This window comes from Staurois parvus, unplaced genomic scaffold, assembly GCF_062004578.1.
Source record: "Staurois parvus isolate SC_StPar_1 unplaced genomic scaffold, SC_StPar_1.0 ptg000350l, whole genome shotgun sequence".
Lineage (NCBI taxonomy): Eukaryota > Metazoa > Chordata > Amphibia > Anura > Ranidae > Staurois > Staurois parvus.
Window position 1 is genome coordinate 921,433 of NW_028318146.1, and position 15,811 is coordinate 937,243.

A 15,811-nucleotide genomic window follows, 5' to 3' on the forward strand; every position below is an offset into this window, starting at 1 on the left:
CCACTGCACTTACCTCCGTGCAAGATGAGCATTCATTGCCCATAGAGCCGATTCAGAGATCCAGGGATTTGTAAGCTGTTGACTTCTTCCAGGATGGATCAGAGTGATTCTGGCACGTGATCGTGTTGACCAATCAGGATCGTTCTGATCCGTCCCAGCATTCCTAAGGAAAAAAAGGGGGAAGATGACCACGGTTTTTCAAATCCCCGAACCCCACACTGTCTGCCAGGGCAGTGAAAGCTTCCACAGAGGTAAGTGCAGCAAGGACCAAGGGGGAGGCTGGGACAGGTTGTGGGCAGGGGTGGACTGACCATTTGGAAACTCGGGCACTGCCCGAGGTCAGTAGGGGGCCCCATGAGATGCCCCTGGTACCTTTTTCATAGGCTTTTTTGAGTTTGGACAAGGACACAGGGGCCCCATGATCCCCCATTGCCCGGGGGCCCCATGAGTTGTCAGTCCGCCCCTGGTTGTAGGGAGGGTCTATGGTGTTCGTTCATGGTTTCATTTTTTGTGAAAAGGTGAATTTATACTTTAAAGCAAATCTGCTCTTTCCCTACATGGTCAAAGCACATTTGCTTTAAAGCACCTTATGCTGTTTCCATAGTTCTGGCCTCTGTGGATATGGAATATTATAAAAAAGATATCGCTGCCATCCCTCTGGGTGTTTAGTTTTAAAATATTACTTAACGTGTTACTAAAGGCAACATTTTTTTTTAAATTAAAATAACAAACATGTTATACTCCCCTGCTTTGTGCAGTATTATCGCACAGAGTGACCCCGATCCTCCTCTTCTCAAGTCCCCCGATGGCGATCCTTCTCTTCGTGTGCGCTGTTTGCTATGGGAACAAATACTGCATGCTTGCTCCCAACCTGTGTCTACGGAGCCACGCTCTATAGGCACACACAGAGGCACTTAGCCCCTCCCTCCCTACTTCCTCTTCACCACACTTTATTGACAGTAACAAGAGTCATTGGCTCCTACTGCTGTTCGATTCCCTATGTGAAGAGGAAGCGAGGGAGGAGAGATGCAGCCATGCACAGTGCTGATCTCTTCTTCCCCCACTTCCACTTCACACAGGGAACCTAAAAAGATTTTTTACTTTAATGCAAGCAATGCATTAAGGTAAAAAAACGTTTTTAGGTTTGGTATCACTTTAAATTTGGATGGCTGGGGGTCACACAGGCTATCCACATGCTTTTTTTTCTGCAGTTACCTCTTTGCATTTGCTGTATGCAAGTCCTACCCAATGTAGAAGCTGTGCAGAAAATCATTTTCTGGTACTGAACTAAACCATTCACATAAAAATGTGAAACTTTCCATGTTAAATCTCGACTGCAGAAGACCTTTAGATAATACAGACTATTGTCCTAAACCAATACAGGGGATACACAAACGACTTACTCAAACTCCTCAAATTCCAGGTCACCAGCTTCCACAGCGCTCTGGCCTTCACTGGAGGAAGGGGCCGAAGCAGAAGACCTTAGGCGGTTCTGCTGGTAGCGCATAGAGCGCTGTCGGATACTGTCCCTCCGAGATAGGTACTGGATCATTCTTTGTGCATAATAAGCAGCTGGAGACAACCTGCAGACCACAAGAGACAAGTATGAGTTTCTTCAATCAATCAATATTTAAATAAAAACACATCAAAAGACTAAAAGGATAACTCAATCTATTTTTATGGCTTTTAGTAGATAAAAGGCTATATGAAGAATGCTTGTTATTCAGAAAATCAGTCTTGCCAGCACTTTTCTTTATTGACAGTGGAAACAAACAATTATGCTGGTAGATTCATGTCAGCTACCGATGTGGTATATAAGCAGTTAAAACCAAATCCAATAAACATTGGAAAACAGGCTGGGGATAAACAGCTTTATACAGAGCAGTAGTAATAAAAGCAGTCATCTCTAGACCTGTAAATTGTTACTATTAATCAGGCTGCCACTTTAGAAGACAATGAAAGGTACTGTTGAAAAAATAAGCCCCCACTCGCTGATTTTAAAACTTGAATGTGCTTCACCCCTGCATCATTGCTCTGTCCAGAAAGAGTCTCTAAGACTAGGTTCACATCTATACAGGTTGCAGAAGCGTTTTATTCAGCGCGTTTTGCAATTTTGAACACGTGTTTTCGATGAGTTTTCAAAGCATTTTGCTTTTTGTTTCTTTTAGGCTAAGGGCTCTGTACACTGCAGATGATAAACTGACGTTCAGGAGCTTTTCTGCATTTTCTCTGATGAGACGTTGGGGGGGGGGGGGGGGGGGGGGGGAGAAAAAAAGAAGAAAAAGAGAAGGGGGGTGGTAATCTCTAAATGCTTTGCGTCAGTGCTTATACAGGGTCAAAGTTTCATCCCCTGCCTCAAACACTTTTGAGGTCTGATGATTGGCCTCTCAAGTCTGAGCAAGAGGTCATGTGGTTCTCCAGAAATACTAGATATCTACTGAGGACTCCAAAAGAATAGCAGAAGTATAAGTGGATGGGGATATTTTCTTTCAAAAGAACCTGATATTTGACCCTGAATGGGAAAAGTGATAGATCCTCTTTAAAGATAAGTGAACTTCTCAGACCCCTTGCACAAGGGGGTGTCTAAAATGCTGAGAGGGACACACAGCATTTAGTGTACCCAGGAGGCACAGATGCAGCGTCCAGCCCCGCTGCCTGCAGTCTATCAACATCTATTCCCTCCTAGATTGTAAGCTCCAAGGAGCTGGGCCCTCCTAACCCTCTTGTATTGAACTGTATTGTTGCTGTATTGTCTCCCGTTATATTGTAAAGCGCTGAGCAAACTGTTGGCTCTATATAATTCCTGTATAATAATAATCTACGGCCAGCAAGCAACTGGAAGGGGCTAAACGCTCTAACAAGTTGAACTTGCATTTAGCACTTTATGCGTTCAGGGATGAACGCTGCACTCTGGGCATTCGTCACTGAATGCAAAGGACCCCAAACACGACCCTATTCAGTAGAGCGTTTTTGTTCCGTTCAGGTGCAGCCTATCAGACTGACAGGCTGCAGGCAATGGGACTGCAACCTGTCCCTCCTGGTAACTAAAATGCTGGTAAGAATGCACGGCAGCTAGATGGCCTTCTGTGCAACGGGCTTTAAAAAGAACTTGTATGGAAAAAGAGAAGGACCGATAATGAAGAGGAATGAACCACACCACTTACAAAACACTGAGATCTGGTGACCAACAAAGTGCTGCTCCTTTCAGGTAGGTACCATGGCTGTGACGTCAATGTCAAGCTTCAACTTTTTTGCTTTTGGAAAGAGGAAGGATTAGAACTTGTGTCAAGTTTGTTTGATTCTGTGTCCTCACTGGGGAGACGCATCCTTTAGAGTTGTCCTGGTGATCTTTGTCACCAGGAAAGAACAGAAAGTCCAACTTTTTTTTTTTTTTTTTTTTTTAAATGATCACCAGAAGGGAAGAGGAATTTCCTAATACAATTTAAAGACGATTGCCTCCAGTATGGTTGCCCTTAAATATAAAGGTTATTCAACTTACCTGGCAGGGTCAGGGTAAATGGGGTGCTCTCGGGAACCAGTGCCGTCATAGCGAGACAGAGAGATCAGTGAGGACTCCAGAAGCCTCCTAGAAAGGGAATGAGAGGTAAATAATTATGTTTTGTTTCAAGCAAACGTTTCATACGAGAAATAAAGGGTCTGCAATTGGTGGTCTTCTGAAAATGGTAGTCTGGCTGCTTCACTAATACTGGTTTTGCATGTTAAAGCATTAGAGCCAAGCATGACAGACAAGCAAATAGCATTTTAAGGAGCAGAGGCTGGAAATAGGGGACTACATGGACTTTGTTGAGGAACAAAACATCTGTGTGAATAGGCTCTAGTAGCAGCAGGCCTTTAAGTGTAACTATAGGCAAAACTTTTTTTTTTTATTTTGGATAGGGAGGAAGTGTTACAATCCCCCTATTTTTTATATTTTTTGCCATCTGTGCCCCACTGGAGAGATTTCTCTTCACCGTCTGTCCTGTAGCCAAAAACAGGAGAAGAAATCCATCCAAAATTAGGAAATCCTGGAGTGCCCAGTTTTCTGTGTTTTCATAGTCTGACAATTGCTCAGTCATGCAACACTCTACCCAAACACATTTTATAACTTTTTTGTTTATGACTCACAGAGCTTTAATTTTTAAAAACTTTTTACCATTTCAAACAATATGGGTTTGTCTACATTTACCTTTTCTTTCTTCACCCTTAACTTCTTCCTACCACCGTAATGCATGTATGGGGCAGCAAGAGGGGTGGGAATTAACACAAAGCTGCTGCACATATATGCATCCACCAGGGTCTGAGGCTCTGTGTTGAGAAGTGCACTCCCAGCACACTAAGGCTGCATTCACACTTGAGCATTTTGGAGCTTGAAGCTCGAAGCCCCCAAAACACTCAAATTAAAAAAAAAAAAAAAAAATCAATTGTTCCCTATAGTACCAATTCACACAATCAGGTATGAAAAGGTACCATAGAGAATAATTGATTTTTTAAGTTTCAGCTATTTTGGAGCTTCAAGCTACAAAATGCTCAAATGTGAATGCAGCCTAACTGAGCGGTCATCATCAGCTCTGTCTCAGTTTGTGACCAGAAGCCAGAAAGATGGGCTCCTGATCATGTGACCACTATGAAAGCCAATCACATGAATTGGTTCACCACCTCCCGACATTAACACCCATTTGAAGGTCCGCTGGGAGCGGGTTAAAAAGTGCTCTCACAATCACTGGTGATCAATGGCAGTTTAAACCTCACACCCACTTTTAAACGAAAACAAATGTAATCTCTCAATCAGTGGCACTTTAAAAAAAAAAAAAAAAAAAAACACCCTTACATTTGATCAGCTGAAATAATTATTCTCAATGTGTTTAGGAAGCTTTTCCCATTGTGAATGGGCTGTGAAAATTTGTGATAGCTGTGATTGGTTCACAAGGATCACAAGGTAGACAACCTAATTTGACTGGACCTGTAGATCATGCCTGTGATTTGAGCTGCCCAATGAAAGCTCAGGTCACATTCATGTGCAAACCAGGCACTTTAGTGTGCTTTCTGCAGTGCTGTTTTAAAACCGTGCTACAGAAATATATGTTAACTATTTTGCCTTTTTAAAAAGGTGGTTAAGAGTATTAAAATAAAGGCCAAAAATGTATTTTAGGGAGCCAGGACTTGTCGAATTTACATTTTCATGTTATTACTCAATCTAATGAGCTCTCCACATTTCTTTTTCTTTCACAATGGTGGGTTGGTAGCTTGACAAAGGCACACCATGAATCATGGCCATTCACAGGTCGGCGTCACCCTGTTCCTTGAAAACTTGGGCAGCTGGTGTCAATCACATACTTCTCATGTCAGGTCACAGACTTAGAAAGTACTAAGTTCGTGGGTTCAATGAGAGCTGGGCCATCAACAATGTTCAGCAATGGCAGCCCATGTTTTTTTTTTTGGTTTTTTTTTTAATACTCATGGCAGGTGTACCTCAAAATCATAGTGTATTCATTAGCGCTGACCAGATTAGACAACCATATAAACAAGGTATTTGTTATTCCCTTTATCCTCAGATTTGTCCAACTAAGGAAGCATTTTGTCGGTAAGGGACAGTGTACAACTATCTGTGTGAAATGGAAATTATTTTGCTTGAATGATTAAAATCAACACAAAACAAAACTATTTTACATGTTACAATGCATATTTGTATTCTTGCTCTAAATCAGTGCCAACAGTAAAACAGTATAATTAAAGCTGAACGCCAGACAGCCATATGCAAAAAACATCACTTGATGTAAGAATTTATGCATTAAATACTGAATGTCTTTAAACACGACTAGCATAAAGTACCTGAATCCGTATTAATATTAACCACCGGTAACTACCCACCCAACACCACTAAATGGAAGAGGGAAAGGCAGCAATCTGCAGCTGTCTGAATACAATAGCAGGGGAGGCGAGGGCAGGGAACATTCCATTCAAATCATGCATGCATGGCTAGCCTTAAGCCGGCCATAGATGGAGCAAATCTCGGCCTGTTCAGCAGGGAGGGTCAAGATAGGATTCATCTATGGGCAGGCTGGTTGTGCTTAAGTCGATCCAATCAAAAAATTTCTCAGCCTTTTGGCTAAGATCAAGTGTAGTATCTGTTCTTATCAGTGTCCAGCAGGGGTGCTCCCCATCATTCTAGCTTTGCGGGGATGATTGGTTGTATAGCACCCCTGCTGGTATGATGGGGGTCCTGATGGTTAGTACAGGCTGGAACAGAAACCGAGGCGCCCACAGGCTGCTGGGGCCCGGGAGTAATTCCCCCTGGAAAACCGGAGGGGCCCGGTTCCTCCTGATTTGAGCGGATCTACCTTGTCTGGCCAGGGGCCGGGGAGGCAGAAAGTCTGTGTACCAGTGCCCCCTGAGTGGTCGCCTCAGAGGTGCTTTTAGTAACACTTGGGTGTGGGACCCCAGCGTGTGAAAAGGCACATGGTCACTTTTCTTGCACTGCGCCTTTTGGCTAAGTCCTGGGCAATTTTTGCTACGGGCCTCAGGGGCTGGTCAGTGCACAATCTGCACGAACACTCAATTTATTTTCTCCCACGTTTGTCACTTTTCACTTTTGTGTGTGTTTTATTTCTCACAGGATGGAGGGTGTGGGTCCTCGGGCCTACCCTGAAGACTAGGGGGGAGGATGTGTGGCCTTTTGGTTCCTTCCTCCCCTGTCCCTAGGGGGTTTTCTCTTCGGGAGAGCCCCCTGACCAAGTACTGAAGACTAGGGGGGAGGATGTGTGGCCTTTTGGTTCCTTCCTCCCCTGTCCCTAGGGGGTTTTCTCTTCGGGAGAGCCCCCTGACCAAGTACTGAGTGGCTGGCCACAAGGAACGGTGGTCCGCCAGGCCTTTTGGCTAGGTGGACCATATGGGAACCTTGACCTGTCAGGAGCTTCGTGCCCCGGGGGATCAGGGTAGAGGTCCATCCCCTTCGGGGGAAGGACAAAGCACACCCCTAAGTGCACTTTTTTGTGTGGTGTTTTGCACTTGCACGTTTTTCGTGAACACTTATGGGTTTTTCGTACGTTCGCGGACTTAAAAAAAAAAACTTCAGTACAACCAGTCTGTCAGATTTTCTACATGCGATCACTGCTGGAGGCTACAGCCACCAGTAGTGAGCATTATATTCTGCCAGCCGGGAAGGTTCCCTGCCGGCAGAACAAACTAGCGCTGTTGGAGGGATGCCCCATCTACACAGTTAGTGCTGAGCAACGTATGGGCTGCTTAAGGCAATACTGTGCACAGCAATGCTTACCGATGTGGAGAAATCACAGGTTCAACCTTCTGCTACTTCTTTATGGTCTAGTCACAGGTTGGGCGGCTCCTGGACCAGTCTGTATAGGTGAACCGCAGTGTAGTCTGCAGAGTGTTTATGCTTAGTGGTGTAGCAATTTTATGTACAAATATGGACGCGAACACCCATTTTGGTAAAGACCCTCCATCTTGTGCCATTTCTCACTCCAAATCAGCTCCCCCCTCACTTTCTGTTGAGTGACATGTGGTCTGGTGTGGCTGAGTTCAGGAATGCACAGGGCACAGCTGGATACCCTTGATGGTTGTAAACCCAATTAGCTGATGCTAGGGTGTCTATCCCACTCTTGCTCTGAAGCTGATTGTAAAACTATAAACCCATCAGTCACTGGACTTCAAAAGCATTCTGGGATAACAGTAAAACATATATCCCATGTGAAAACACTTTCATACAATTTTGTAATTTTCCGTAGGTAATACACGCAATAAAACAAGACATATTCAGAGGTCATTTTAATACATGTCACCTGATACCTTACACCCCTAGATTACGTCTACCCGAGAGCAGAAAGCGATATCTCCTTAACCGTCCCAGCCAGATATGTCATATGTCTGGACGTTGAGAATATCGTTCTGCATATTATCCTGCCAGTGGATAGGCTGCTGCATGCACCTATGGAAGGTTATTGACCATGATATAAAACTGAGGGATTTGGTCATAGCCTGAGTTCCCCGCCTAAACACCCTCCCCAAAATGAGACTATTGGTTCTCTGCTTTAAGGAGACACTCTGCTGGTGGACTAGAAAATAGGCTGTCAAGCCTGAGAAAGATAAAATGAAGAATTCTCCCCTTTTAACATCAGGAACGAACTATGGGAGAAAAGGCACCCTTTTGTTCAGGACCCTTGAATCTGCGTAAACCAAGGCTGACTGCAAGTATCCTACCTCTCTAATCTTCTGTTATCTCTCTGCTGTGTTATTGCGCACGCTCTCTCTCTCTGCTACATCATTTTCTGTAAATATTTTTATTGCACCATTTTGACCTTTTTAGTAATAAATCCTATTATCTGAAAAGTGTTGAACGGTTTCTAAAGCTCTTTGATGCAAACTAAGAATCCCTGTCTCTGAAGAGCGCTACTGTGTGTTTTTAAACTTCTGCATACATCTGCCTGCGGTGACAGTGTGTATACAGACGCTTATTCAAACATAGCATTACTGCTAAAATTGGCGAGTTTCCTCTTTCTCTGTACAAAAAGGAGGTGGTGGCAGTGTGAAGGGTTAATTGTGTAATTAACCTGACCCAGTAACAAACGCTTTCAGGCTGTGGCACATAGGTTGTTTTCCAGTGAGCTGGAAAATCTTTGTGCGGGGTGCAGCTGAGCGTGGCATTGTTACGCACGTGACAGCGCGGTTTTAGATTGGCTAGTCCTTCGGTCACAAGCTGGTGAGAAGGGCTGAGGGTCTGACGCCGCGTCCGTCACAAGTGGTGCTACTCCAAGCTGGAGGTGTGGAGCCCTGCTGGCAGGGCCGTGGATAAGGGGGTACCACCTGACCTCCTGTACGGGGCCCAGGCAGCTGGGTGAATTGGATGTGGGCAGGGAGGGTGATCGGCACGGCACTGGAACTGATCCCCTGTATAGCTCCCTGCAGCAGCTGAAAGCTGGCTTCTCCTCTCCCTTCCGCTGGCTTTCAGCTGCTGCAAAGAGAGCCATACAGGGGATTGGGTCCAATAATTACCCCCACTGTACCCATCACCTCCCTGTGCACCATACATTTCCCCCTGTGTGCTCCCACCCCTGCAGTGCTGCTGGCTTCCCTCCTCTCCTTCCCACCAGCAGCTGCAGTCACACAATAGGATCCTTCAGAATGGAGACTGGGGGAAGGGTCCCGTATATGTCACATTTACCAGCCCCTTCTTTTCTTAATACCAATCACTCACTGTGTTAATTTTTTTTTTCAATGGGGCCCTATCAGGTTGGCTGTATGGGGCCCTGTGGTTTCGAACAGCAGCCCTGCTTGCTGGTACTCAGGATTATAGGAATGCCGGCGTGAAAAAGGACTCATCCAGTGAGAGGTGAACATTAAAGCAAGAAACCACCACACACGCCTGAGCCATTCCTAGTAGGGATGTGTACATGTGAAAGCCTCAGTCAATGCTGCTCCTCAGACCACACTCGGACACGTTTCATCCCACCAACCAGGTGCTTAACCATAGAGGTCCTCTATAATTAAGCCCGGCCTAGTGGGTGAGGCCAAACATGTCAGGGGGTGTGGTCTGAGGAGCAGCATTGACTGAGGCTTTCACATGTACACATCCCTACTAGGATTGGCTCAGGTGTTTGTGGCGGTTTCTTGTTTTAGTAGTATGCAGGGCGGTCCAGGTGCTCACTTTGCTGTCTGGCGGGGCAGCTAACTTAACAGCTTTACAAACCTTTAAAAGTTCCGTTCACTTTTACCAAAAATGCCTATGTAAATAAGGGGTGTCTGTAGATGAAAACCAACCATACAGCTATGACTTAAAGCAGAGTTCCACCTGAAAAAAATCAAAACAAATGTCAGCAGCTACAAAAACTGTATCTGCTGACTGTTAAAATACAGACTTACCTGTCCCTTGATCCTGTGGTGTCCTCACCACTGCGGGTTCCACCAGCTGTCTTCTCTCCCTAGCGCCGGCATCTTCAGTGTGGGCACCCGGCTGTGACACCTTGCAGCTTCACAGCCGGGTGCCCACTGAGCATGTGCGAGAAGCACTGCACTTTGTGAATGGCCCTGTAGTCTTCTGGGACCCGTCATGTGTCCCAGAAGACTACAGGGAGGGAGGGGGGAGGACAACTTCCACTTCCGATCACCTAGGTGATCGCAGCGGAAGTGGGAGCGCGTACCTGTCAAATTCGGGTACCCCCTGCTCCCCAAAGGTGCCAATCCTTAATGGGGAGTGGGGGACAAAGGCTTAAAGCTGAACTTCCCCTTTTGGGCGGAGCTCCGCTTTAAGTTGAATAATGCCCGTGCTATCGGTGTAGAGCACAGGTGTCAAACTGGCGGCCCTCCAGCTGTTGTCAAACTACAAGTCCCATGAGGCATTGCAAGATAGACAGTTATGAGCATGCCTCCCAAAGGTAGAGGCATGATGGGACTTGTAGTTTCGCAACAGCTGGAGGGCCGCCAGCTTGACATCCCTGGTGTGGACCATTTATGTACCTCCTGAAGCCTGACTAGAACTCTGCTAGGACATTACTAAGTGAGGCCTAGTCATTACTGCTCACCTTCACATCACAGGGATGAGAGCAGAGCTGCTCTACATGGGAGAGAAAGAGCATATGAGGAGGTTTGAATCAGGGAAAAAGCTCACTCCTGTGATGGTGGAGGTGAGTAAGAATGACTAGGCCTCACTTAGCAACATCTTGGGAGTATTCCATACAGGCTTCATGAGTTACATAAATGATCTCCACCTATAGCAAGGGCATGATTCAACTTTAGTCAGAGCTGCAGTTTATTTACCTACAAAACACCGCAAACCTGCATAGGCAGTTTTTTGTAAACGAGAACAAACCCTTTTACAGCTCACACACGTCTTTCAGCTGTGTTTCTAAAACAAAAATAGCTGCAAACTATTAGAGCTCCTTTACACGGTTTGCTTATTAACGCAAGTGTTGCAACATGGTCCAACTTCTCAGGAATAGAAAAAAAAAAAAAAAAAGTGTCCATTTCAATTTCAGCGCTGCAATGCAGTATTTAAAACGTGTTGGTTTTCTTTTCAGTATTTTTACAAATGTTGTTGTATAGAGAACAACGTCAAACAGAGTACAGGCATGTCCACAAAATTAAAGTGCTACTAAACCCTGGACCCTGCACTCACTACATCTGGTCTCCCACAGTACACACAACATGGAAATGCAATTATTTTAGTAAATATAAACTGCTAAACACTTTTTCTCATCCGCAGTATATAGCAGTCTTGTGGCTTCTATCATTGTCCAGCGGAGCACATGTTAAAGCTTGAATAGAGAAACAGAGGGTGCTGAGGAAGAGGCTAGTCCTCAAAACGTGTCAGCCTTTTGGAAGTCCAGAGTTCGTACTACAGATCGACACGCAGTGTGAAGTGGACAGAGCTGTTCCTTTATGATGTGCCTTTTATTTATGATCATTTGTGAGTACAATATTTATTTACATTCATTAAACATTTTTAAGGTAATGCACTAGGCCGGTGAGCCCTCGGTTTGTTTTTCTCTATTCAGTACTTTGGACACCCCCTGTCCTTTGAGGGCAGCAAGGCGTGCATATCCCAAGAATTTCCATATGTGGTCTTAATGACGTTAAGTCCATCCCCAACCCGCAGGAGTAACTGGGTTTTCCACTTCTAGACATAGGTGGGGCAGCACAGTGGCTAAATGGTTATCACTTCCACCTGGCAGTACTAAAGTCGTTGGTTCGAATCCCAGCCACGGCACCACCTGTCTGGAGTTTGCATGTTCTCCCTGTGCCTGCGTGGGTTTCCTCCGAGTACTCCCATTTCCTCCCACACTCCAAAGACATGCTGGTAGGTTAACTGGATCCTGTCTAAATTGGCCCTTGTATATGAATGTGAGTTAGGGACCTTAGATTGTACACCCCTTGAGGGTTAGGGACTGATGTGAATGTACAATATATATGTAAAGTGCTGCGTAAATTGACGGAGCTATATAAGTACCTGAAATAAATATGTTAAAGCTTGTAGGAGGAGGTTTCTGTCTGCTCTAGGAGGATGCAGACTCCCTAACACTCTGTCCCGACAATACAGATTGGCCCTGTGCTGATCACATGCACTCTCCCAAGGACAAAAAAAAACGAAACCTCTCTAGCAATACACACCAAACTGAGCATTTGCAGAGAGTCTCCACACCATATCAGGAGATAAGAGGGGGACACTGGAAGAAAGGGAAGATCAGAGAAATCAGGATCAAACAGCCTTTTTACACAATCCAGAGGATTACCCATTAGGTTCCACAGATAGTAGAACAAGCATGCTTTACTGCATATACAGACTGTTGTGGGTTTAGTAACACTTTAAGCGAATAAAAAAAGATTTCCTTTTTTTTTTTTTTTTTTTACTGTGCTTTAGTACACTGGGATACAAGTCAATGGCAATGCATTAAAATATATGTTGTATGCCTTTTGGTGTGTTGGCAAGGGATATTAACAAGCCACACACGTCAATAATGCAAAGGAAACTTATGTTGACGCATGACACCGTACCTGCCTAACTATGGAAAACCACACCTCTGCATACATACACGCATAGATCTAAATGGACACTAAAAGGGTCTTAAACTCAGAAGATACACCCAGTATTGTGTCAATCTTTAACCACTTCCCGTCCAGCCCATGTATATAAACAGCCGGACGGTGGCAGTGCAGGGTCGGGTGGCCATTTATAAATGGCCCCCCTGCTTGTGCGCGCTTCCTGGGAGTGCGCGCTTCCTGGGAGTGCACAGCACCGCGATCCGTGCGCCCATTGTGTCCTCTGGACACAGTGGAAAACCAATCAGACGGGACCTCTCTGAGAGGTCCCGATCATGTGATCATTGATTGGCCAATCAGTGATCACATGCAGAGTAGTAAGCAAGATGTCACTTCTGACATCATTGCTTACTACGTGTGAAATCTGTGAATGATCACAGAGGTCACATGGTACAAGGCTATTCACAATAGCCTTGTACCATGTGACAAGCTGTGACCAATCACAGCTCGCACAGTAGTTGTCAATGGCTGCAAGAATGCAGACAGAGAGAAGGAGAAATGATTGCTTTTATACCCATAAAGGCTGTAAAAGCAATGTAAAAAAAAAAAAAAAAAAAAAACCCTTAGCTGCAGTTGTATTACCGCAAAGAAAAAAAAAAAAAAACTAAAAAAAGTTTACTTTTTAAAAACGCATGTAAAAATGCCTATTTTATATCTGAAATTTACTTAAAACCCCCAAATTTTATACTTTCAGAAAGCAGAGGATCTGCAGAATAAAAAAAAAAAATTAATTTTCTTATGGCAAACAAGATTTAACCAACTTGTTTTCAAAACTATTTCAGTAAAAAGTTTTTTCTCTCATGTAAAAGAGGAGACTGTCTTCAGTAAATAAACACCAAATATGTCAACAGGAAATTGAGTGCAAAATGGCAAAAGATTATGATACTCAAAAACGGTCTATAGGTTTAAAAGCCTTTACAGCTCATCAGTTTAGAGTGAACCGTAAATAATGGCTCTAGAATGATTCCTCTCCCTCCAACATGTGTGGCGACATCAATACGTTACGCAATTGTCATTTATATACATCATATCATCTTAATCCGAGGCAATTGTCTAAAATAAACCCTTTAATAATTGTGCTGTATAAACCAGCTAGGAACTCATTGGTGTCTTCTTGCTTTTTGGCATTCTGGAAGGGGAAAAAAAAAACAAAAAACAAAAAAAAAAAAACTGGCTTTAACTTCTGGCCTGTTATGTCTTACTGTTCACCTCAAATTTTCATTTGATCTGGATACATCCCTGCTGAACTTTATGCTTTATCCTTTAATTAGTAGACCATTTAATACGAGGACCCAAAGAAGAAACCGGTTACTATACTTGGACCCAAGAAAAATTTTACCAAAATTTTCTCAAAGCCAATGACAACACAATGGCCGTATAACACATTGCGGGTGCTCCTCATCTGTTCTGTGAGCGTCAGCAAACCACACAGAAATAGATTCCTTATTATATTTTCTTTTTGACATTTCAACTAGTACTGGAGTCTCTTGACCTAACAACCTTGTCTGTTTCCATCCCCCACCTTACTCTAGTCCGGCATACATGTTTGTGCTGTCAATCATATTGATTTAACGGATTGCAGGCTTTGAAAAGGGTGTGTGTGTGTCTTAGAGCAGGAATAATAATCACATTTTTAGCCCAAAGAAACAAACGAACATTTTCTGCAAAATATTAATTGCATTATTTGTAAGCCAGGTCCCAGGTAATGGTAGTAAACTATTTGAAACATATCAGTTTCCAGTGATTTTGCACTTAGGCCGCAGCTCACACTCAGTACACATGTGAATCGCACAGAAACCACACCACCTTTCTGTGCGATTCACATACAATTCAGTGCGATGTGATTTGAGCCATTCGTTTTGAACAGGCTCAAATCGCATCAAAAGACATGCATGCACCGATTTTGGAACTGCACTGCAACCAGATTGCATAGTCGTTTTGTACCACACAATCCACTGCAGGCAAATGCACGGCGTTTGCAACCTGCATTTGGGTGTCCTTAAAATTGCACTGACACCCACTGCAGATCGCAAGGGCACTGCGATTAGAAAGCGGTGCAGGAAAAGCACTTAAAGAATTACTAAACCCCAGACCCGGCATTCACTATATCCGGTCTCCCATAGTACACAGAAAATGGAAATGCAATTATTTTAGTAAATATAAACTGCTAAATACCTTTTCTCATTAGCAGTTAGCGCAGTCTTGTGACTCCTATAGGTGGAATTTTCATTCTCCTCTCCCTGTCCTATGAGACTGCAGGACCCCTGACCCTCTGTCTGGACAATGCTGATTGGCATGAGACTGCAGGACCCAGTGCTGATTGGCCCTGTGCTGATCACATGAATTCTCCCAAGAACAAAAAAAAAAAAAACCCTCTAGCAATACACAAACTGAGCATTTGTGACTTGCTCCCAGGCTCTGTTCTATCAGCAGATGGATTGGGGACAGTAGAGGAAGGGAAGGAACAGAGTAGCCAGGATCATGCAGCCTTTTTACACATGGCGGAGGATTAACCCTCTTAGGTTCCTCAGTGAGTATAACAAGCATGCTTTATGAATATACAGACTAATTTTACTGTTGTGGGTTTAGTATTTAAACACTTTAAAGCTGAACTCCAAGAAAACTAAAAATCTGACAGTCACCACCCTATGCTCAGAGCAGACCCAAGCACTGAGTGATCAGCGGCCTTTGATAATGCAGTTCTTGGTGTAGAGCTGGCAGGGGACAGCTGCAGCACCAGATCAATGCTGTGGTCATTATGGTAAGTATAAATGTTTGTTGTTTAGCATTCCTGCAGTTATCTTTTAAGCACTTTTACTTACCCGATCCTCCCCTACAGGCTCCTCTGTGTTTCTAGACCGGTTACCGAAGCCTCTTCTTCCTACACTCTGACAGTCTAAGGTCCTCTATGTCATCAAGACTGATGCAGGGACGATAGTTCTCCATTGGATAAGAGGACGCCAAAGAAAAGTCAACCGCAAGAGAATGGGGGAGGGCCATCTGCCAGATGGGGGAGGATAAGGTAGGTCAAACTACTTTTTCCTCCTCTTTCCATACAGGCACCTCTACAGAGTTTACCTCATGTTCCTTTTTAGGGCCTGATTCTCTATACCACGGGTGTCAAACTGGCAGCCCTCCAGCTGTTGCCAAACTACAAGTCCCATGAGGCATTGCAAGATTGAGAGTTACAAGCATGACTCCCAAAGACAGAGGCATGATGGGACTTGTAGTTTTGTAACAGATGGAGGACCACCAGTTTGACACC

At 44.3% G+C, this 15,811-nt stretch overlaps 1 protein-coding gene and 1 pseudogene across 2 annotated transcripts in view; one reads left to right on the top strand and one right to left on the bottom strand.

Moving 5' to 3' along the window:
- The window catches only part of AMBRA1 (autophagy and beclin 1 regulator 1), a 203,837-nt gene that overhangs the window by 86,584 nt on the left and 101,442 nt on the right, over positions 1-15,811 (bottom strand). For both annotated transcript variants that reach the window (XM_089684559.1, XM_089684560.1), the window contains exons 8-9: positions 3,500-3,586; positions 1,404-1,583 (exon numbers count right to left, since the gene is read on the bottom strand). In XM_089684559.1, the coding sequence (XP_089540685.1) occupies positions 1,404-1,583; positions 3,500-3,586 (267 nt within the window). The remainder of the gene's footprint in view (positions 1-1,403; positions 1,584-3,499; positions 3,587-15,811) is intronic.
- Positions 6,087-6,248, top strand: LOC149456694 (U2 spliceosomal RNA; annotated as a pseudogene).